At 45.5% G+C, this 23,940-nt stretch overlaps 1 protein-coding gene across 3 annotated transcripts in view; it reads left to right on the forward strand.

Annotated features, from left to right (window-relative positions):
- ruvbl1 (RuvB-like AAA ATPase 1) overlaps positions 1-23,940 on the forward strand; it is a 77,914-nt gene that overhangs the window by 47,279 nt on the left and 6,695 nt on the right. For all 3 annotated transcript variants that reach the window (XM_070895681.1, XM_070895680.1, XM_070895679.1), the window contains 3 exons: positions 186-384; positions 6,199-6,301; positions 22,095-22,186. In XM_070895681.1, the coding sequence (XP_070751782.1) occupies positions 186-384; positions 6,199-6,301; positions 22,095-22,186 (394 nt within the window). The remainder of the gene's footprint in view (positions 1-185; positions 385-6,198; positions 6,302-22,094; positions 22,187-23,940) is intronic.

A 23,940-nucleotide genomic window follows, 5' to 3' on the forward strand; every position in this document is an offset into this window, starting at 1 on the left:
CCATTAAGTTGTGCTGGCAGCCGCTGTATAATGTTGTCACTTTGGTGGGACATTAGGGGGGGGGGTGGTGGCTTGGTGGTGTATGTGGCTGCACCGTGGCTGGAGAGACAGATCGAAATAGTAGTCTAACCTTTTGAAATTAATTCTCACTTCCAGAAATTAAAGCATAACCTTTTGTATTGCAGACAAGCTACGAGGTGAAATTAATAAGGTTGTGAACAAGTACATCGATCAAGGCATTGCTGAGCTGGTTCCAGGGGTTCTTTTCATCGATGAAGTCCCGATGCTCGACATTGAGTGCTTCACGTACCTACACCGAGCGCTCGAGTCCAGCATTGCCCCCATCGTTATCTTTGCAACAAACCGAGGAAACTGTGTTGTCCGGTAAGAGAAGTGCGCAACTCAAAATTTAACCCTCATGATTTCCTCCCCGCAGTTACATTAGTTGAGATGGAGGGGATAGATTTTTATCTTCCCCGCCTGGGCGTAATCGACCACCTGTTGTAGAACACATCCATTTTCATTCCATTAAGAACAGCCAATCCGCTCCACTCGATAACCACTCGGGTGTTGAAGACAAAAATCTGTCCTGGGGCATCTATCAAGGGTAGGATGAAAATTATTGGGTTTAATTAGCAAACGGGTTGTAATGTCCCATCTCATAAGATAGAGGGCATTGGAGGAAGGCTGTTTAATCCATTACCACATCCAATTGTTTCTTAAATACTTCCAGGATTTGACTCCACTTCCCCCACCTGGAAGTATAACCCACATGTTGTCTGCTTTGTGACTAACTTCTCGAAGTCGATAGACTTTTGTAGTCGCCTCTCTGATGCACTCTTCCAGAGCTGAAATGCCCAAGTTTCTTCAGTCTTTCTTCATAGTTCAGGCCTCTAATAGTACAGGTCCGTCTCGAGGACCCTATCTAATCTGTCTCCAGGGCTTGAAGGTATCCTGCATGTCTTGAGAGTATTGTGTGCTTTTTCTAAACCATAGGAAGGATATTATTGCTTATGAGGAGGTCGAGAGATGATTTACTTTTCAGAAATACGAGCAATCAGGAAAGCTCAAGGAAGTGAGGCTTGTTTTTGTTTTGAGAAATCTAATTGAGTTTTTCAAGGTTACGAAGGAAATTTATTAAACCGATCCAGGAAAATTGCTCTCTATGGTGTGGGGCCAATTAACAGGTTAAACAGAAGAAGTTGGAAGAGAGGGAGAGAAGTCCAACGGAATACTTTCACGCATGGTTTGAATAGGCACTATGAATAAGTTCAAGATCCAGTTGGATTGGGCAGTTGGCTGTTTCGGGATAGGTAGTGGATATTGTAAGAAGGCAGGTAGGTGAAATTGGTGTATCTTTTCTTTTTAAAGGATGGTTTTATTGAGCTAAATGGCTTTTTCTAGTCTTGATTTTATTGCAAGGACACATACTTTTTTGTCGTCTAATTGCCAAGTATTTCCGGTATGTCACAGGATGCTAGGAAGTTATTGCTAGTGTTCTTAACTGACCATCTTCTTGCAGCTAACAGCAGGTTCTTGGAAACCATTAACAGCAAACCCTCCCAGGGTGAGTTACAAATTCAAACACAAGAGGAAGAAAGACTATAATACAGCACCCATCACATCCTCAAACTGTCTGAGTGATTCACAGTAAGTGATGTTTTGAAGAGCAGTAATCTATGCAGGCAAACACAGCAACGCCCTACAAACAACAATAAGATGAATGATTACTTTATTCTGTTTGGCGTTGGTTGAGGGAGGAATATTGGCCAGAACCCTGGGAGAGCTCTCTGCTCCTCTTCAAATAATGCCATGGGATCTTTAATGTTCATCTACAGGATGGCACCTCCCAATGCAGCACTCCCTCAGTACTGCACTGAAGTGTCAGCCCAGCCTGTGTCCTCAAGTCATGGAATAAGATTTTCACAAAAGAGAGGAGCGATGCAGACTTTGCAATGAGGGAGGAGGAGTGCAAAATATTAGAGGAGATAAACATCGTGAGAGAGGAAGTATTGAGGGGCTTCGCAGCTTTGAAAGTGGATAAATCCCCAGGACTGGATGAAGTGTATCCCAGGTGTTAAGAGAAGCAAAAGAGGAAATTGCAGAGGCTCTGACTATCATTTTCCAATCCTCTCTGGCTACAAGTGGTGTTGGAGGACTGCTAATGTTGTATTTTTGTTTAAAAAGGGAGAAAGGATAGACCGAGTAATTACAGGCCAGTCAGCCTAACCTCGGTGGTAGGAAAACTATTTGGAAAAAATCCTGAGGGACAGAATAAATCTTCATTTGGAAAAACATGGATTAATCAAGGGCAGTCAGCATGGATTTGTTAAGGGAAGGTTGGGTCTGACTAACTTGATTGAATTTTTCAAGGAGGTAACCAGGAGGGTCGATGAGGGCAGTGCGTATGATGTAGTGTATAAGGATTTTAGCAAAGCTTTTGATAAGGTCCCACATGGAAGACTGGTCACGAAAGTAAGAGCCATGGGATCCAAGGCTAAGTGGCAAGTTGGATCCAAAATTGGCTCGGAGGCAGAAACCAAAGGGTATTGGTTGTTGGGTCTTTTGTGACTGGAAGGCTGTATCCAGTGGGGTTCCGCAGAGCTCAGTGCTGGGTCCCTAGCTTTTTGTGGTATATATCAATGACTTGGACTTAAATGTTGGGAGTGTGATTAAGAAATTTGCAGATGACACTAAAATAGACTGTGTGGTTGATAGTGAAGAAGAAAGCTGAGGACTGCAGGAAGATATCAATGTCAGGTGGGCAGAACAGTGGCAAATGTAATTCAATCCAGATAAGCGTGAGGTAATGCATTTGGATAGGTCTAACAAGGCAAGGGAATACACATTAAATGGTAGGACACTGAAAAGTGTAGAGGAACAAAGGAAGCTTGGAGTGCAGATCCACTGATCCCTGAAGGTGGCAGACCAGGTAGATGAGGTGGTTAAGAAGGCATATGGAATACTTGCCTTTATTAGTCGAGGCATGGAATAAAAGAGCAAGGATATGCTTGAACTGTATAAAACACTGGTTAGGCTGCAGCTGGAGTACTGTGTGCAATTCTGGTCACCATATTACAGGAAAGATGTGATTGCGCTGGAAAGGGTGCAGAGGAGATTTACAAGAATGTTGCTTGGACTGGAGGATTTTGGCTATGAGGAAAGATTGGAGATGTTGGGTCTGGAGGCTGAGGGGAGACCTGATTGAGGTGTATAAAATTATGAGGGGCCTGGATAGAGTGGATAGGAAGGATCTGTTTCCCTTTGCAGAGGGGTCAACAACCACAGGGCATAGATTTAAAGTAATTGGGAGGTTGAGGAGGTATAAGGGGAAATTTTTTCTCCCAGAGAGTGGTGGGGTTCTGGAACTCACTGCCTGAAAGGGTGGTAGAGGCAGAAACCCTCACCACATTAAAAAAATATTTGGATGTGCACTTGAAGTGCCGTAACTTATTGGGCTATGGACCAAGAGCTGGAAAGTGGGATTAGGCTGGATAGCTCTTGGTCGGCCGGCACGGACGCGATGGGCCGAAATGGCCTCCTTCCGTGCTGTAAATTTCTATGATTCTATGAATAAGACTTGACCTCACAGCCTTCGGACTCTGGTAAGAATAGGACGAACTGAGCCAAGACCTTATTGATTACACTAATGATGTCTTTCAAGCTGTCTTCTTTAAACTTAACTGTTGGATCTTGGGCCCAGTGTTGGTCAGTTCAAAAACCTAAGTACCGTATTTAACTCTTGCTTAGTGTACTTACTGCCTATGCTGTATAGAAATGTATAATTTGTTCAGCATCTATAGTTAACAATAGTGATGAGAATGTTTTCCACGTTTCTTCCCTTCTCTCCAGAGTTGGTGACTCTTGCTGGGTGCAGTTCTATTCATACCAGCTTCCCATCAGTGTTTCTGACTGCTCAAGAGCGGTATGATTGTGGTAGCTCCCTTCCCTCCTTGGTTTCCGAGCGATGCAATACGAATGGCATGCCAACGTCCGAACATCAGCATTATCACCAGTTGGGCCGAATGGCCTGTTTCTGTGCTGTAAATTCTGTGTCATGTGGGGGTTCATGAGTATGAAGGCCATGCCCTGCCGCTTTGTGTCCCAGCATACAGCTGCTCCGAGCAGATCTCCTCACCTCATCACACGTTCACTCTGTTCCCCTTCCAGTTTCTGTCTGAATTCATCAACTCTCATTAGGGTACAGCCCATGAGCACCAGCAGCCTTGTGTGTGCACATCACTCGAGTGGTTACTTGTAATGTGTGAGCCTTCATGGTGAGTTCTCAAAAATCACAGGATAGTTATGGATGAGGATGCCATGCGATCCATCTAAATACATCTATCTGGAGAGATCCCCAAGTTCCCCACTGCAGCATCCACTTGTTTACAGGATATCCAGCACAGAAACTGGTCATTCGCTCCAACCAGTCCATGCCGGCATTTATGCTCCACTCAAGCCTCCTTCTGTCTTTCCTCATCTAACTCTACCAGCATAACCTTCTATTCCCTTCTCCCTCATATGCTTATCGAGCCTCCCCCTAAATACATCTATACTATTTGCTTCAACCACTCCCTGTAGTAGCGAGTTCCACATTCTCATCACTCTCTGGGTAAAGAGATTTCTTCTGAATTTCCTATTGGATTTCTTGGTGACTATCTTGTATTGATGGCTTCTAGTTTTGCTTTTTCCCACAAGTGGAAACATTCACTCTGTATCTACTCTATCAAAACCCTTTCATAATTTTAAAGACCTCTATTCGGTCATCCCTCAGTCTTCTCTCTCAAGAAAAAGAGACCCAGCCTCTTCATCCTTTCCTGAGGTATACCCTCTCATTTCTGGTATCATCCTTGTAAATCTTTTTTTGCAGCCTTTCTTAAATGCTTTGAATTTTTGCCTCCATTCTAGAAGGCTGAATGGGCCTCTTAACAAGCTTTATGCCCTTCTGAGAAAGGAAGACTTGCATTTACATAGTGCCTTTCACGACCATTGGACGTCTCAAAGCGCTTTACAGCCAATTAAGTACTTTTGAAGTGTAGTCAAATGTGGGAAACACAGCAGCCAATTTTCACACAGCAAGCTCCCACAAACAGCAATGTGATAATGACCAGATAATCTGTTTTTGTTTTGTTGATTAAGGGATAAATATTGGCCAGAACACTGGGCATAACTCCCCTGCTCTTCATTGAAATAGTGCCATGGGATCTTTTATGTCCATCTGAGGGGCCTCGGTTTAACGTCTCATCCGAAAGATGGCACCTCTGACAGTGCAGCACTCCCTTAGCACTGCACTGGGAGCGTCAGCCTAGATTTATGTGCTGAAGTCTCTGGAATGGGACTTAAACCCACAACCTTCTGACTCCGAGGCGAGTGTGCTTCACACTGAACCACTCGCTGACACTTCTAGCCTCATAATATTGTCACCTGGCAACCTGCCCCTAGGAACCCTGGCCAATTCCCCCACCCCAGAATGTCAAGCCTGTTAGCCCGCCAAGGACCACCTAAGCTGAGACCGGATAACTCAGCACGGCTCGTGAGGTGAACCCAGGACCTTTCTGATCTGTGCAGCTTAGTACCGTCTGGCAGGGTGGGGGCTACCCGCTGCACTGACGCAAGAGAGCGTGCACGTTGCCCCACATTTGCAGTTAACCGTAGCATTGCAAGACAGAGTACTGTTGCATGGCAGCTGACACGGAGATGTGTTTTGTCAATTATGCTATCATATTTGCTAATTACATTTTTGCAGGTTTTGACCAAGGGAACAGATTGGAGATTCCTGCTGTCGTGCTGACACAGCACCATCTAGCGGCACAATTCTGCTTTTTTTAAAAAAAAATTGCCACAAAAACAAAGATTTCTTTGAACTCCAACAGTGTCAGCATTGAGATGGATTGAGCCTGCTTGAAATTTTAATCTATATGTAAATTTAATATAATACAATTAACTAAATGGAATTACTGGGACTCGACAGCTTTTACATGCAATTTATAATTCAATTCATAATCTAAATGGGAAATGAGGTCTATTTAAATAGCTGTTTTATTACTTAAAAAATTTTTTTTTTTTTTTTTTTTTAAAGAAAAAAAGCTTTTTCTTCCGAAGCTGATGTGGGATTTCAGGCATGCTGCCAAATGATCTGTAGCTTTCGTCCGGTTATGGACTGTTCATTAAAATTAACCGGGTGTTTTTTTTTTCCAGGGGTACAGAGGATATTGTGTCGCCTCATGGAATTCCACTTGACCTTTTGGACCGAGTCATGATCATCAGGACGATGTTGTACACTCCAGAAGAGATGACGCAGGTAGGAACTGCATTTTAGATCTAAATGTTGTGTGGTAGTGAGAAAGTTGCCGTTCCCTTTCTATAGATAGGTTAAGAGAGTGGGCAAAAAATTGCCAGATGGAGTATAATGTGGGAAAATGTGAGTTTATCCATTTATTAAAAAAATAAAAAAGCAAATTACAGGTTGAACCTCCCATATCCAGAACTCCCTTATCCAGAACCACCCCTCGTCCAGAACCATTCCCATCCACCGAGTGACACATATGCAGAACTCCGACATGAACAAATTGAATTTCTTCCTCGTTGCGGACTCCCGCAATCGCTTGCCTGACCCCGCGATCCACAGTCCCCTCCACGTGATCTCTCTGCTGCACTCCCAGCCCCAAGTCAGCCAGCCCCAATATCCCCTTGCTCAGTATCTGTACCATCCAATTTAAGATGACCACCCTCTCATCCAGAAAAATCCCATATCCAGAACAGGCCAGGTCCTGAGGGTTCCGGATAAGGGAGGTTCAACCTGTATTATTTACATGGGGAGAGATTACAAAATGCTGAGGTACAGAGAGATCTGGGGGTCCTTGTACATGAAACACAAAAAGTTAGCATGCAGGTACAGCGAGTAATTAAGAAGGCGAATGGAATGTTGACCTTTATTGCAAGGGGGATGGAGTATAAAAATATGGAAGTCCTGCTACAACTGTTGGTGAGACCACACCTGGAGTACTCTCTGGAAGTTGAGTTGAGGCCAAGATAAGATCAGCCATGATATTGACTGGAGGAGCAGGCTCGAGGGGCCAGATGGCCTACTCCTGCTCTTATGTTGTTGTGTTCTGAACTGCTTTTTGGATCTAATTGTCGTGTGGTAGAGGGAGACAGTTGCATTTCCCTTTCCCGCCTCTCTTGCAGGGACTGACCCATGTTTCACCAGAGTGCCTGCGGTCTTGCAGTATCTCACCTGGGTGTCTGTTGTTTGTGTGTGTTGGTGTTGACAGGCTATTGGGACATTGTGGAGGATGGGGGTATCCCCCTCCCCCCGAAGTCCAGTCACATCTTCAATAAAAAAAGCAAAATACTGCGATGCTGGTAATCTGAAATGTAAACAGAAAATGTTGGCAATACTCAGCAGGTCAGACAGCATCTGTGGAGAGAGAGTCACCGACCTGAAACATTAACTCTGTTTCTCTCTCCACGGATACCGCCTGACCTGCTGAGTATTTGCAACACTTTCTGTTTTTATTCCCGTCACTCCTTCTACCTGATGTCCACACAGCTACACTTTCTGACAGGGCTCATTGGACAGAGGTCAGTAGCAGATCCATCCATCCACCCACCCCCTCCAGCTCATGGCACTGACCCCAATTGTGGGTTCCCAAAGGCTGAGATCTATTGAGGCTGGGACCCTCCTGGTCTCTCTGCTGATGCATTTACCCAGAGTGTTACCGGGCAGTCGGTTTATAGAAAGGTTCTCACTAATGAATATCTCAAATGAAGTATTCTCTGGTAGCCCATTCATTCTTTTCATTTTCTACCTCCACTAAAGATTTAGACACAAACTACTTCTTATAAGGCACTTTCAATTGAATAGTGCCGTACATGTCGAAAAGCGCTGAAATGTGAAATGTAGTCACTGTTTTATGCAACGTTGCAGGCAATGTGATGATGACTAGATAATCTGTTTTCATTATGTTGATTGAGGGATAAATATTGGCACAAGACACTGAGAATAACTCCCCTGCTCTTCCTTGAAATAGTGCCATGGGATCTTTTACATCCACCCGATATCCTATACTCCAGGACCGAGGGCCTAGTGAGAAGGAGGAACTGAAGGATATCCTTATTAGGCGGGAAATTGTGTTAGGGAAATTGATGGGATTGAAGGCCGATAAATCCCCGGGGCCTGATAGTCTGCATCCCAGAGTACTTAAGGAATTGGCCCTAGAAATAGTGGATGCATTGGTGATCATTTTCCAACAGTCTATCGACTCGGGATCAGTTCCTATGGACTGGAAGGTAGTTAATGTAACACCACTTTTTTAAAAAGGGAGGGAGAGAGAAAACAGGTAATTATAGACCGGTTAGCCTGACATCAGTAGTGGGGAAAATGTTGGAATCCATTATGAAGGATGAAATAGCAGCGCATTTGGAAAGCAGTGACAGGATCGGTCCAAGTCAGCATGGATTTATGAAGGGGAAATCATGCTTGAAAAAATCTTCTGGAATTTTTTGAGGATGTAACTATTAGACAAGGGAAAACCAGTGGATGTGGTGTATTTGGACTTTCAAAGGCTTTTGAAAAGGTCCCGCACAAGAGATTGGTGTGCAAAATCAAAGCACATGGTGTTGGGGGTAATGTACTGACGTGGATAGAGAACTGGTTGGCAGACAGGAAGCAGAAAGTTGGGATAAATGGGTCCTTTTCAGAATGGCAGGCAGTGACTAGTGGAGTGCCGCAGGGCTCAGTGCTGGGACCCCAGCTCCTTATAAAAGACATCAATGATTTGGATGAAGGAATTAAGTGCAATATCTCCAAGTTTGCAGATGACACTAAACTGGGTGGCAGTGTGAGCTGTGAGGGGGACGCTAAGAGGCTGCAGGTTGACTTAGACAGGTTAGGTGAGTGGGCAAATACATGGCAGATGCAGTATCATGTGGATAAATGTGAGGTTATCTGCTTTGGGGCAAAAACGCGAAGACAGAATATTATCTGAATGGTGGCAGATTAGGAAAAGAGGAGGTGCAACGAGACCTGGGTGTCATGGTTCATCAGTCATTGAAAGTTGGCATACAGGTACAGCAGGCGGTAAAGAAGGTAAATGGCATGTTGGCCTTCATAGCTAGGGGATTTGAGTATAGGAACAGGGAGGTCTTACTGTCGTTGTACAGGGCCTTGGTGAGGCCTCACCTGGAATATTGTGTTCAGTTTTGGTCTCCTAATCTGAGGAAGGACGTTCTTGCTATTGAGGAAGTGCAGCGAAGGTTCACCAGACTGATTCCCATGATGGCTGGACTGACATATGAGGAGAGACTGGATCAACTGGGCCTTTATTTACTGGAGTTTAGAAGGATGAGAGGGGATCTCAAAGAAACGTATAAGATTCTGACGGGACTGGACAGGTTAGATGTGGGAAGAATATTCCCAATGTTGGGGAAGTCCAGAACAAGGGGACATAGTCTTAGGATAATGGGTAGGCCATTTTGGACTGAGATGAAGAAAAACTTCTTCACTCAGAGAGTTGTTAACCTGTGGAATTCCCTGCCGCAGAGAGTTGTTGATGCCAGTTCATTGGATATATTCAAGAGGGAGTTAGATATGGCCCTTACGGCTAAGGGGATCAAGGGGTATGGAGGGAAAGCAGGAAAGGGATACTGAGGGAATGATCAGCCATGATCTTATCGAATGATGGTGCAGGCTCGAAGGGCCGAATGGCCTACTCCTGCACCTATTTTCTATGTTTCTATAATTAAAATCAGTAAAACTTTACCTATCCAGAACCTGTTCTTAAACAGTCTTTCTTTTTTTAGGGGGAAAAAAACTAACTCCCCCCTCTTAACTCCCATCCAGGCCCCAGCCTTCTGCGCTCATTACCTCCTAGTGCTCTGTCTCCCCACACTCCTGCCAGCTTTCATCCCTCGCTCGTCATTGTGTGTTTCACCACGTCCCACCAGCCTCTCTGCAGGCCCCACTATCTACCGCCAATCTGTTGTATATTGCTGAGCAATCTTGGTTGTATGGAGCTTTGAACAGGTAGGTGATTAAAAGTTGAGCGAAGGAAAACGAGTACCATAAAAACAGATTGGGAGAGATCCGGAAGAGTGTGGGGACAGTGAAGTAGAAGTTACACAAGCATGGAGAGGGAGTGAGCAAAAGATTCTGATATAGATATCACAATGAAAGCGTCTTGAGAGCCATACAGAGAATTGAAAACAACTGGAAGAGATGGAGAATGACCCAGAGAATTAGAGACAATGAATCATAGAACCACAGAAATTTACAGCACGGAAGGAGGCCATTTTGGCCCCCCATGTCCACACCGATCGACAAAGAGCTATCCAGCCTAATCCCACTTTCCAGCTCTAGGTCCGTAGCGCTGTAGGTACGGCACTTTCAAGTGCACATCGAAGCACATTTTAAATGCGGTGAGGGTTTCTGCCTCTATCACCCTTTCAGGCAGTGAGTTCCAGACCCCCACCACCCTCTAAGTGAAGGAAGGGAGTTTTCTTCTCATTTTTCTCTAGGAGATCTGCTGTATTCTATATAATATATTCATGCAGTACACAGCATAACACTCCTGTTATCAAAATATATTCTCTATTCTTCATGAGATCTATTTTACTTAGTTTATGCACTGTACTGCCTCTGCACAGTATGAAAAATCACAATGCACTTAAATATTGTGTGATCGTCTTTAATTAATCACCTCAAAGTGCGCCTATCAATAGTGACAACTCTTTAATCCAAGCTTTGTATGGTTCAAAGAAGCAAGCAAGATTTGAAAGGAAAAATCTGTAATGTTTGTACTACTGGGTGTTCTTTCACAGTTCAAGCGGAGAAGGTGTGAACATTTTATATACCCACCCTTGCCCTTTACTGAAACCTTAGTGACAGCACTGTACCCTCTTCAATTTCTTCTCCCCTCCAGTGATCCTGCCTGAATATTCATGGGGCTCCTGTGAAATGTGCACTCTGACTTTTTGGGGCCGCGCGGCCCATTTAACAGGCTGTGCGGCCCAGTCAAAATTCTATGGATGCGCGGTTTTTTCCCCCTTTTAAACGCCGGTGATCCGGCTGCGTGGGCGCTCTAAAGCGCCACGCAGCTTAAAGGGAACATTGGTTGTGTGAACCCTTGTTTTAGCTGGACATCAGAACATGCTTGAATAGTTGACCGGCCTGCTGTCAGTGTGCGCATTCGATTCTCTTTATTTCAGATTTTCAGGGTTTTTTTCTTATCTCCTTTACTACAACAACAATTTTATTTATATAGCGCCTTTAATATAGTAACATCCCAAAGCGCTTCACAGCAGTGTTATAAGATAAAACAGATAAATTTGACATGAGCCACACAAGAAGAAATTACAGCAGAAGCTTGGTTGAAGAGGTAGGCTTTAAGGAGCATTTTTAAGCAGGAAAGAGAACTAGAGAGGTGGAGAGGTTTAGGGAGGGAGTTCCAGAGCTTGGGGCCCAGGCAACAGAAGGCATGGCCACCGATGGTTGAGCAGTTATATTCGGGGATGCTCGAGGGCAGAAGTTGAGGAGCACAGACATCTCGTAGGGTTGTGAAGCTGAAGGAGATTACAGAGTTAGGGAGGGGGCGAGGCCATGGAGGGATTTGTAAACAAGGATGAGATTTGAAATTGAGGCGTTGCTTAACCGGGCCAATGTAGGTCAGAGACAAGAGGGGTGACGGGTGATCATGACTTGGTGCAAGTCAGGACACGGGCTGCCGAGTTTTGGATGACCTCAAGTTTACGTAGTGTAGAATGTGGGAGGCCGGCCAGGAATGCATTGGAGTAGTCAAGTCTCGAGGTAACAAAGGCTTGGATGAGGGTTTCAGCAGCAGAAGAGCTGAGGCGAGTAATGCTACAGAGGTGGAAATAGACGGTTTTAGTTATGCCGCGCTTACGTGGCTGGAAGCTAATTTCAGAGTCAAATATGACGCCCAGGTTGCAAACAGTCAGGTTTAGACTCCGATAGATGCTAGGGAGAGGGATGGAGTCAGTGGCTAGGGAACATAGTTTGTGACGGGGACCCAAGACAGTAGCTTCAGTCTTCCCAGTGTTTAATTGGAGAAAATTTCAGCTCATCCAGTACTGGATGTCTGACAAGCAGTCTGACAATTTGGAGAATATGGAGGGGTCGAGAGAAGTGGTGGAGAGGTAGAGCTGGGTGTCGTCGGCGTACATGTAGAAACTGACTGTGTTTTCGGATGGTATCGACAAGGGGCAGCATAATAGCTCAAATTGATCAGACTTGTTCCGAAGATATCAATGAATTATATATCACATTGCTGCAATAAGACTGGATTTGACACCTGTTGGGACAGTGCCGAGGGAGCTTTACTCTGTATCTAACTTGTGCTGTACCTGCCTTGTGTGTGTTTGATGGGACAGTGTAGAGGGAACTTCACTCTGTATCTAACCCGTGCTGTACCTGCCCTGGGAGTGTTTGATTGGACAGTGTAGAGGGAGCTTTACTCTCTACCTAACCCTGTGCTGTACCTGCTTTGAGAATGCCTGCTTCAGCCACTGGATTCCCAAGATGGAAAGTGTTCCGTTATCCAACACCAACATCCCTCCCTGATGAAAGCAGAATTCACAAAGCAAACATTACGACTCTTTCTCACGATCCTAGATTTAACAATTAAATGGTTTAGAAAGCCAGATTTGTCTTTATCTTGCATATTCTTGCAGTTGAAATAATTATCTATGGCACTTGTCGATGGTAACAGCTTTGTAATGTTCGAAGGTTTGCAATTGAGACAAATGCTGAGTGTTAATAGCCGGTACAGAGCTGGTCTGAATTAGTCAGCAGCCCAGTATCAGCACCTCCTGGATAATGGTGCTATGTGTAGCATCACAGAGATAAGTCCGGGAGTGAGAGTTTAATATAATGGCAGTTATTTTTCACTCTGGCACCACTGTAAACAAGAAAGTAACACAGAGATTACGATAAACTAAATCAATAAACAGCGTTTAGTCATTTAGAAAGGTGCAGTGGGTTATATAGACCTTTATATAGACATTTAACCAAACATCACCTGCAAAATAAAGATGCGGTGAATGCTTGACGTGTGACTGCTTGATTTCAGTGAAAAGCCTAAGCTGTCGTCCATCTTGCTTCTGTTCCATTATATACTCGCACATCAACCTCCTTGCCACACCCCAACATAGCTTGGGGGAAAAAAACCTGGAGAGAACGGAAAAGCCCGTGTAAAAGATGCTCCATCAGTCACTGGCTCTCCAAAAAGCAGGAAATCTGACTTTACTGCACATTGGTTCCACTTGCTGCCATCGCTGTGCACAGAAGGTAAATGGGAGACATTTAGAGAGAGGGATCGGGTGCTCTAGAGGAGGGTGTACTGTATTTGCTTCATGGGTTCTTTGCTTAAGAATTCATAGCAACACATTGCTCTTAAGAACTAGTTGGTTTATTAGCAATGGTTTAACAATCACACTACACATTACCAGTTCATCCAGCAGGCTCACAACCACCTGCCTCAACGTGGATCCCCTGAACCCAACTGGCTGGGTTTTATTGAGTCTTGTGACCAACATGTAATGGGCTAAGCCACTCAACAGCTCTACAACTATTTTGAGCATACTCACAGGTGCATACATTACAGCAGGGGATGTAACCAGGGAGCCCCAGTCAAGAGGAGTGGGAGCCTGAGCCAAGTGAAGCTGGAAACCTGGAGTTTGAGAGGCAATCCGTGCTGGAAGGCAGAATGGATAGGCGGGCTGAATGGTGCCAGGAGAAGATAGATGAACTCACCAGAGAGAACAATGGTGCCAGCCCCAAAAAGGACTTGTGTACCAGTATCCCTTTTCAATCCACAAATATTGCCCAACATTTGGAGTCTTCAACACTAGCAAATGCAGTACTCGCTTTAAGTTATTGTTTGTATTTTTTAATTCGTCCATGCTCATTCTATTCATTCCTGTTGGAAGGAAAAGTTTTTGGCTCCGAACATCTGCGTTATTGCTCCCATTTGTACAGCTCTGTTTCGTGTTGCACCAGTTAGTATCTGACCGAGAAAGCCCAACGAGTAATGACACTGCCTGCAGTGTTACCAGATGTCCTGTGCCACCAATTACACCCCTTGTAAAACCCAGTGATGAACTTTACAAGAAGTCATGGTCCTTTAAAGCCTGTTTGAGGCAGTAATTTTCTTGGTTACATCGGCAACCAAACCAAGCTGGCTTCATTCATGACTCCATGGGTAAATGCACTCTGTTGTAGCATGGAGTCTGGGGACCAGAAGGTCAGAATTTCGATCCCCACTTTACGAAATTAGTTGATCCAAGTGCGGCTGCTGCAGTTGGACTCCAACCCCTGGTCTAAGGAGAGGGAGATCCTGGATTTATATGATGTCTTGCATCTATATAACGTCTCGCCATATCCTCACAAGACGTCTCCAAGCACTTCACTGACAATTCATTACTGTTGAATTGCAGTCACTTGCTATATAGGCAGTTGTAGCTTCCAGTTTGTGCATAGTAAGGTCCCACAGTTAGCAAATGAGACGAGTCTGTTTTTTTTTGGTAATGTTGGTTGAGGGAGAAATCTCTCCTTTTCAAACGGTACCGTGGCATCATTTAAATCAGCCTGAACAGGCAGACTCAGTTTGATGTTTGACCTGACTGACCACACCTCCAATATTGCAGCATTCTCTCAGTATTGTGCTGAATTAAGCAACTTCTCGATTTCAGAATTCTCATACTTGTTTACAAATCCGTCCCTGGCTTTGCCCCTCCCTATCTCTGTAATCTCCTCCAGCCCCACAACCCCCCCACCCCCTGGAGATGTCTGCGCTCATCAAATTCTGCCCTCTTGAGCATCCCTGAGTATAATCGCTCAACTATTGATGGCCGTGCCTTCAGCTGCCTGGGCCCTAAGCTCTGGAATTCCCCCCCTGAACCTCTCCGCCTCTCTTTCCTCCTTTAAGACGCTCCTTAAAATCTACCTCTTTGGCCAAAGTTTTGGTCATCTGCCGTAATTCCTCCTTATGTGGCTCGAACTAGATTAAGCTCGGCTGCAATGCCCCTCTAGGGTCAGCTATCCTGTCGATGCACCACCTTCAGCAGAAAAGGGGCTGACAAAATGGAGCATAACCGAGGTCTCATCTGAGACATGAGCCTACCCTCCCCTTTCAGAGGCTGACTGGCATGATGTATATTTCCAGCATTCTCTGCTTTTCTCTATCATTTCAAAACTATTTAGATCTATACTGGTTACTTATTTATTGATTGTCAACTTTATCATAGAATAATACAGCACAGAAGGAGACTATTCAGCCCATCGTGCCTGTGCCAGAAAATTTCAGTGTAAGTGCTCTGAGATGCCAGGGATTGAACATGGCCTCACAAATGCAAAGCATGCACTCTACCACAGGTCTACATCACCATTTTAATTATGCAAGCGCAATAAACATATGCCTGTAAAAAGAAAAAAAAAGGAACACTTGCATTTATACAGCAGCTTTCATGACCACCGACACCCCAAAGTACTTTAAAACTGTAGTCACTGTTGTCATACTCTTCTCTTGGGCAGTCCCCCGGAGTCGAGGATGACTTGCTTCCACACTAAAAATAAGTTCTAAGGTGACTGATGAGACCAATGCGGGACCTACAGTCTCTATCACAGGTGGGGCAAACAGTGGTTGAAGAAACGGGTGGGTGGGATGTCGTGTGCTCCTTCCGCTGTTTGCACTTTGCTTCAGCTTGCTCCCGGCGAAGAGACTGTGTTCAGCGCCTTCCCGGATGCTTTTTCTCCACTTTGAGCGGTCTTGGGCCATGGATTCCTCGGTGTTGGTGGGAATGTTGCACTTTTTCAAGGAAGCTTTGAGGGTCTCCTTGAAGCATTTCCTCTGCCCACCTGGGGCTCGCTTGCCGTGTTGAAGCTCCGAGTAGAGCGCTTGTTTTGGGAATTTCGTGTCGGGCATGCAGACGATGTGGCCCGTCCAATGGAGCTGATCGAGCGTGGTCAATGCTTCGATGCTGGGGATGTTGGCCTGAGCGAAAACACTGTTGTTGGTGTGCCCATCCTGCCAATGGATTTGCAGGATCTTGCGGAGGCAGCATTCTGGTACTTCTCCAGTGTTTTGAGGTGCCTGCTGTACATGCTCCAAGTCTCTGAACCATATAGGAGGGTGAGTATCACCACTGCTCTGTAGACATAAGAGCATAAGAAATAGGAATAGGAGTCGGCCATACGGCCCCTCGAGCCTGCTCCGCCATAAAATAAGATCATGGCTGATCTGATCATGGCTTCAGCTCCACTTCCCCACCCGCACCCCATAACCCCTTATCCCCTTATCGTTTAAAAAAAACTGTCTATTTCTGTCTTAAATTTATTCAATGTCCCAGCTTCCACAGCTCTCTGAAGCAGCGAATTCCACAGATTTACAACCCTCAGAAGAAATTTCTCCTCATCTCTGTTTAAAATGGGCGGCCCCTTATTCTAAGATCATGCCCTCTAGTTCTAGTCTCCCCCATCAGTGGAAACATCCCCTCTGCATCCACCTTGTCAAGCCCCCTCATAATCTCATACGTTTCGATAAGATCACACCTCATTCTTCTGAATTCCAATGAGTAGAGGCCCAACCTACTCAACCTTTCCTCATAAGTCAACCTCCTCTTCCCCAGAATCAACCTAGTGAACCTTCTCTGAACTGCCTCCAAAGCAAGTATATCCTTTCGTAAATATGGAAACCAAAACTGCACGCAGTATTCCAGGTGTGGCCTCAACAATACCTTTCTATAGCTGTAGCAAGACTTCCTTGCTTTTATATTCCATCCACTTTGCAATGTAGACCATGAGCTTGGTGCCGGGTCTTCAAATACACTCTGCCTCAGGCGACCGATGGAGTCGAGGGCACTCCCGTCAAAGACAGAGTCTCGGTTAAGGAGATCTTCGAAATGCTCCTTCCAGCTGGCACTGACTGCCTCTCTCTATCCTTGATGAGTACCTCTCCGTTCTTGACCCTCAGTGGGGTAGGGCCTTGGGTGCTTGGGCTGTAGGTGGTCTTGACTGCTGAAGAATCCTCGCTCGTTGTGGTTGTGGGCTAGCTGCTGGATCTCCTGCGCTTTCTCTGCCCACTATCTGTTCTTTAGGTCATGGGTTTTTTTATTGGATCTCGGCCTTCAGACGTCTGTAGAGCTGCTTTCTTGCTCTTGAGTTGTGTTGCTGTTTCCAGTTCAAGATGCCTTGCGCTTGTGGCTTATTAACTCCTGGATCTCCTGGTCGTTCTCGTCGAACCAATCTTCGTGTTTCTTGGTCAAATGACCAAGTGTCTCTTCACTGGTGCTAATTATGGAGGCCTTGAGGGCAGACCAGACACTTTGGATACTCTGCATCTCTGGGTCACCGGGAGTCATCCGGTTGGCAGTGAGGCGCTTGTTGAATAGGGCTTTCTTGGCAGGATCTTTGAGTACTCCGGCGTTGATTTTCCTGTGGCATTGTTTCTGTTGCCGTCACTGTTTTGGGGCTACATTGATGGTGATGACGGAGTGGATTAGGCGGTGGTCGGCTCCTGTCATGGCGCGGGTGATGTGCTCTTCCTTGCGGTCCCTTGCTCGGATGATGACGTACTCTAGCAGTCGTCGACCTGTTGTAATGTGGGAAACGCGGCAGCCAATTTGTGCACAGCAAGCTCCCACAAACAGCAGTATGATAATGCCCAGATAATCTGTTTTTGTGATGTTGGTTGAGGGATAAATATTGGTCCCTGGACACCGGGGAGAACTCCCCTGCTCTTTTTCAAAATAGTGCCATGGGATGTTTTACGTCCACCTGAGAGAGCAGACGGGGCCTCGTTTTAACATCACCTCCGAGACTGTGTTCAAATCTCTTGAGTGGGGCTTGAACCCACACTACCCAACTCAGGCGAGAATGTTACCAATCGAGCCACTAGCTCACCTGTGTGTGCACAGTGGGTGTGGGCAAGATCAGATTTGGCCCTCCCGTAGTAGAATAGCCTTCCAGCGCTTGTGGAGAGATGCCCCAGCACGAATCAGGAGAAGGGCAGAGAAAATTGGGTGGGAGGTGGTGATAGCCATCAACAGAAAATAAAGGAAACACTCAGCAGTTCAGACAGCATCTGTGGAGAGAGAGAGACAGAGTTAACGTTTCAGGATGATGACCTTTCGGCAGAACTGGCATATGCAGGAACAAGTGCATTAAGTCAGTACTGTTTAACTTTACATCATTACAGTTCTGACGAAAGGTCATCGACCTGGAACATTAACACTCTTTCTCTCTCCAAGGATGCTGTCTGACCTGAGTATTTCCAACATTTTCTGTTTTTGTTTCAGATTTCCAGCATCCACAGTATATTGCTTTTGATACCTATCAGGTTTGCTGTACCCACTCCCACCCAATTTCTCCCTGTTTAGGAAATTTTGTTCAGCGAGCATTGGGGTTAATGGGGCTGAATTCACAGCCCCTATGGGCGTGAACGAGGTGCGCTTGACCCCATAGAGGCCGCTCAAGTTCAGGGTGTAGGCATGCACTGTGCATGTGCCGAAACTTGGAACTTGCGATCTGTCAAGACTCTTCTTGACAGATTGTATGAAACATAGATAGAAACATAGAAAATAGGTGCAGGAGCAGGCCATTCAGCCCTTCTAGCCTGCACCGCCATTCAATGAGTTCATGGCTGAACATGAAACTTCAGTACCCCCTTCCTGCTTTCTCGCCATAACCCTTGATCCCCCGAGTAGTAAGGACTTCATCTAACTCCCTTTTGAATATATTTAGTGAATTGGCCTCAACTACTTTCTGTGGTAGAGAATTCCACAGGTTCACCACTCTCTGGGTGAAGAAGTTTCTCCTCATCTCGGTCCTAAATGGCTTACCCCTTATCCTCAGACTGTGACCCCTGGTTCTGGACTTCCCCAACATTGGGAACATTCTTTCTGCATCTAACCTGTCTAAACCCGTCAGAATTTTAAACGTTTCTATGAGGTCCCCTCTCATTCTTCTGAACTCCAGTGAATACAAGCCCAATTGATCCAATCTTTCTTGATAGGTCAGTCCCGCCATCCCGGGAATCAGTCTGGTGAACCTTCGCTGCACTCCCTCAATAGCAAGAATGTCCTTCCTCAAGTTAGGAGACCAAAACTGTACACAATACTCCAGGTGTGGCCTCACCAAGGCCCTGTACAACTGTAGCAACACCTCCCTGCCCCTGTATTCAAATCCCCTCGCTATGAAGGCCAACATGCCATTTGCTTTCTTAACCGCCTGCTGTACCTGCATGCCAACCTTCAATGACTGATGTACCATGACACCCAGGTCTCGTTGCACCTTCCCTTTTCCTAATCTGTCACCATTCAGATAATAGTCTGTCTCTCTGTTTTTACCACCAAAGTGGATAACCTCACATTTATCCACATTATACTTCATCTGCCATGCATTTGCCCACTCACCTAACCTATCCAAGTCACTCTGCAGCCTAATAGCATCCTCCTCGCAGCTCACACTGCCACCCAACTTAGTATCATCCGCAAATTTGGAGATACTGCATTTAATCCCCTCGTCTAAATCATTAATGTACAATGTAAACAGCTGGGGCCCCAGCACAGAACCTTGCGGCACTCCACTAGTCACTGCCTGCCATTCTGAAAAGTACCCGTTTACTCCTACTCTTTGCTTCCTGTCTGACAACCAGTTCTCAATCCACGTCAGCACACTACCCCCAATCCCATGTGCTTTAACTTTGCACATTAATCTCTTGTGTGGGACCTTGTCGAAAGCCTTCTGAAAGTCCAAATATACCACATCAACTGGTTCTCCTTTGTCCACTTTACTGGAAACATCCTCAAAAAATTCCAGAAGATTTGTCAAGCATGATTTCCCTTTCACAAATCCATGCTGACTTGGACCTATCATGTCACCATTTTCCAGATGCACTGCTATGACATCCTTAATAATTGATTCCATCATTTTACCCACTACTGAGGTCAGGCTGACCGGTCTATAATTCCCTGTTTTCTCTCTCCCTCCTTTTTTAAAAAGTGGGGTTACATTGGCTACCCTCCACTCCATAGGAACTGATCCAGAGTCAATGGAATGTTGGAAAATGACTGTCAATGCATCCGCTATTTCCAAGGCCACCTCCTTAAGTACTCTAGGATGCAGGCCATCAGGCCCTGGGGATTTATCTGCCTTCAATCCCATCAAGTAAGTGGGCATTCAAGGGCGGAGAGTTGGGCTATTTGCCCAAGTTCTGCCCAGCGAATCTCTCTGAAACTCTTACACTAGTGTAAGACTTAAAGGACAGAAATTTTTTTTAAAAATGCAATAATTTCAACATTTAAAAACCTGTGAAATAAGGTAAGTTTAAAATATGTAAAATTATTTTTCAAAAAATTTAATTTGTTTTAAATAATTAAATTCCATTTTGATGAATTTTAAATGTGATTTTAAAACCCCGATTTTAAGTGTATGTGTATTTTTGGGGGTATTTCCATTTATACTTATGATGATTCCGTACATACGGGACTCACCACAAGTATGAATGGGGATCCCCCTACTTCGGTTGGGCTGGCCCATGTGACCCCAGGGCGCTTGCGAAACGCCTGCACTCCTGGGATACATGGGCTTCTACGCAGGCCTACGCAAGTCGCCAAACCTCCCGATCACCAGGTAAGTTCGTAGGTTTTTTTTTTAGGTTGGAGACATCCGCCCCGCGGGAAGCCTCTGACTGCACTTTCTGCACCAATAAATGCCACAAGCAGCGAGTGGTGAGATCCAGTATTTCTGATGAATGGCCATATGAGTCAGTGTAAACAGGAGTGTGACACTCGTACAGCAGGACCACACTGCTCCAATGGATTAAGCTGTGACACTGGAGCTGCATGGAGAGAGCAGAAGGAGTTGTGTATTCGGGGAGCTGCAATACAACAGGCCATTCTGTGTAAGACTGTCTTTGGGAATGATACAGTAAACTCATTTATAGAACCAATGTGTTTGTGATTTATCTGTGAGCGAGGAGGCCATAAGTGATGTGCATTATATCAAAGGTCATCGTACTCTGTGTGTGTTCCAGCAAGGAGCTGGTGTAAATCAAATGTCTGCCTGTGAGGGATTAGCAAGCATATGCAGGAACAAGTGCATTAAAGAAAGACTTGCATTTCTATAGCGCCTTTCATGATCTCGGGGCGCCCCAAAGCGCTTTACATTGGAAGCACATTGGAAGTGTAGCTACTGTTGTAATGTAGGAAATGCACAGCAAGCTCCCACAAACAGCAATGTGATATGACCAGATCATCTGTTTTTTTAAGTGATGTTGTTTGAGGGAACAGTATTGGCCCAGGAAGGGTGAACTCCAGGATATGCTGACCCATCACTGAGTATCATTTAGGGGAGAGTCGGCCTCAAGGCGGACAAGTCTCTGCCAAAGCCACTCACTGGGCTCTGTTGGGTGATGAAACAAAAATTGACTTGAGAAGGGAACGTTTATGGCTCTGTGGCATTGACTCCCCCTGGTGGCTTCATAGAATCATTGAAATTTACAGCACAGAAGGCCCCCATTTGGCCCATGTAATTATGAGGGGCCTAGACAGAGTGGATAGGAAGGACTTACTCCCCTTAGCAGAGCGGTAAGTCCTTCCTGTCCACTCTGTCTAGGCGCCCCTCATAATTATATGGGCCAAATAATTAAGGGCATAGATTTAAAGTAATTGGTCGTGGTGGTGGAGGTCTGGCACTCACTGCCTGAAAGGGTGGTCGAGGCAGACTCCCTCACCACATTTAAAAAGTACTTGGATGTGCATTTGAAGTGCTGTAATCTACAGGGCTATGGACCAAGAGCTGGAAGGTGGGATTCGGCTGGGTAGCTTTGTCGGCTGGCACGGACACGATGGGCCGAATAGCCGACTTCTGTGCCATAAAAGATTTTTTTAAAATCTCTTATTTTTAATTTAAATATTTCAGTTCCACGCTCTTTACAGACCAGAAGAAAAGGAGCCTATTGGCCTGAATAATCATCTGGTGGTGAAGGGGGGGCATTAATTTGTGTTGACAGAAGGATCAATCGCAGTGACAGTTGTCGGATCTGGTGCTCACTTTTTCTTAATTCTCCGCTCGGCAGATAATCAAGATCCGCGCACAGACAGAAGGCATCAGCATCAGCGAGGACGCCTTGCTTCACCTGGGGGAAATCGGTACCAAGACAACCCTGCGGTGAGTACCCGCCGCTGCTTTGTTAAGGAATAATGGCTCTTGTCCAGACCTTGATAATGTCATTCGTTTTTTTTTGCTTCTGACCCTGGCGAGCAGGAATGATTTGCTGCTCTCCCTACGCTGACGCTTTCAGGAGCCCGAGACAAGGGTTTTAAATCATCCTCTATACCTGCAGCCAAAAAACTCTTCACTGGCGGTATTTAATTTTAGCCAGCGCTTATAGAATAACAGTTTCAGTAATAGCTATTGGTTCCAGCTTGTCATTGGAAGATGAATGGTTCTGTAGGTAGGGGCCCGTGGGATTAGACACAAAAGGTTCCTGTTTTTTTTAAACTCTTTTAAACAGAGGCAGCTAATGGAACCTTACGGTGCAATAACTAGCACACGGATATTAGCAATCCAAAGTTTTTTTTGTATGTTTGTGAAGGTTCATAACGGGGATATTTTTTACACGAGAACAGGGCACAAAATTGGAGCTCTTGGGTAGATATGCCGAGGAGTTCAAAGATCAGTATGCTTTCAGTCCCATTCTGTGAGTATACGCTGACGGAGGCAGGTTCTTAATTGCCACTTACACCAAATGGGAATGACCCTGGCCAGCTGGAAACACACTGGACATTTTAAAGGAAAAAAAAGAAAGACTCGCACATAAATACGCCTTTCACAACTACCGGACATCTCAAATCGCTGTACAGCCAATGAAGTACTTTTGGAGTGTAGTCACTGTTGTAATGTGGGAAACGCGGCAGCCAACTTGCGCACAGCAAGCTCCCACAAACAGCAATGTGATAATGACCAGATAACCTGTTTTTGTTATGTTGATTGAGGGATAAATATTGGCCCTAGGATACCAGGATAATTCCCCTGCTCTTCAAAATAGTGCCATGGGATCTTTTACGACCACCTAACAGGGCAGACGGGGCCTCGGTTTAATGTCCTATCTGAAAGACGGCACCTCCGGCAGTGCAGCACTCCCTCAGTACTGCACTGGAGTGTCAGCCTAGATTTATGTGCTCAAGTTCCCAGAGTGGGACTTGAACCTGCAACCTTCTGATTCAGAGGCGAGAGTGCTACCCATTGAGCCACGGCTGAGATTCATTTTACCTTTATGTGGGGAAAGACTCCACCCGCCCCCCCCCCCCCCCCCCCACTTCTAGTTGGGCACCTGGCAGCCTTCCACTACCTCGCCCCCCCCCCCCCCCCCACATGGCCGTAGTTCACGTGTGATCCTGGGCAGTGTGTGTCTGCTCGCACTTTGACCGTGGAGGGCATCACAGCCAGGCTTGGTGCTGTCTTCACCCTAAGTTTATATCACATGATAACTATGGCTGAAGTGGGCCATCCATACCAGCATAACCCTACCTCCCACCACCCTCACCCCCCTCCCCCCTCCCCCATTTCAGAGTTCATCTGGTTCTTAAATGAGTCCAGTGTTTTGGCCTCCAGGATAATCTATCCAGGAGACTCTTCTGTGTACTGGTCACTCTCGATGTCAAGAGCAATGCTGACACAACTCGAGGTGCAGTCTGACCAGGGCACTATGGTTTGGTCATAACTTCCTCTGACATGTATTCGTACTGTTTTGAGTATTTGGTGTGCTATTCTGTTGCTTTGTTGATTGGCTCATGTTGAGCATCAATTCTGCTAAAACTTCTGGGTCTCTTTCAACTTTCCCTTTGTTATTGTGGCCTTTTTATATTTTAACTCCCAATTTTATTCTCTTCCCACCTATGCATTAAACCCTTCTTGGTGTT

Source organism: Pristiophorus japonicus, chromosome 12 (assembly GCF_044704955.1).
Source record: "Pristiophorus japonicus isolate sPriJap1 chromosome 12, sPriJap1.hap1, whole genome shotgun sequence".
Lineage (NCBI taxonomy): Eukaryota > Metazoa > Chordata > Chondrichthyes > Pristiophoridae > Pristiophorus > Pristiophorus japonicus.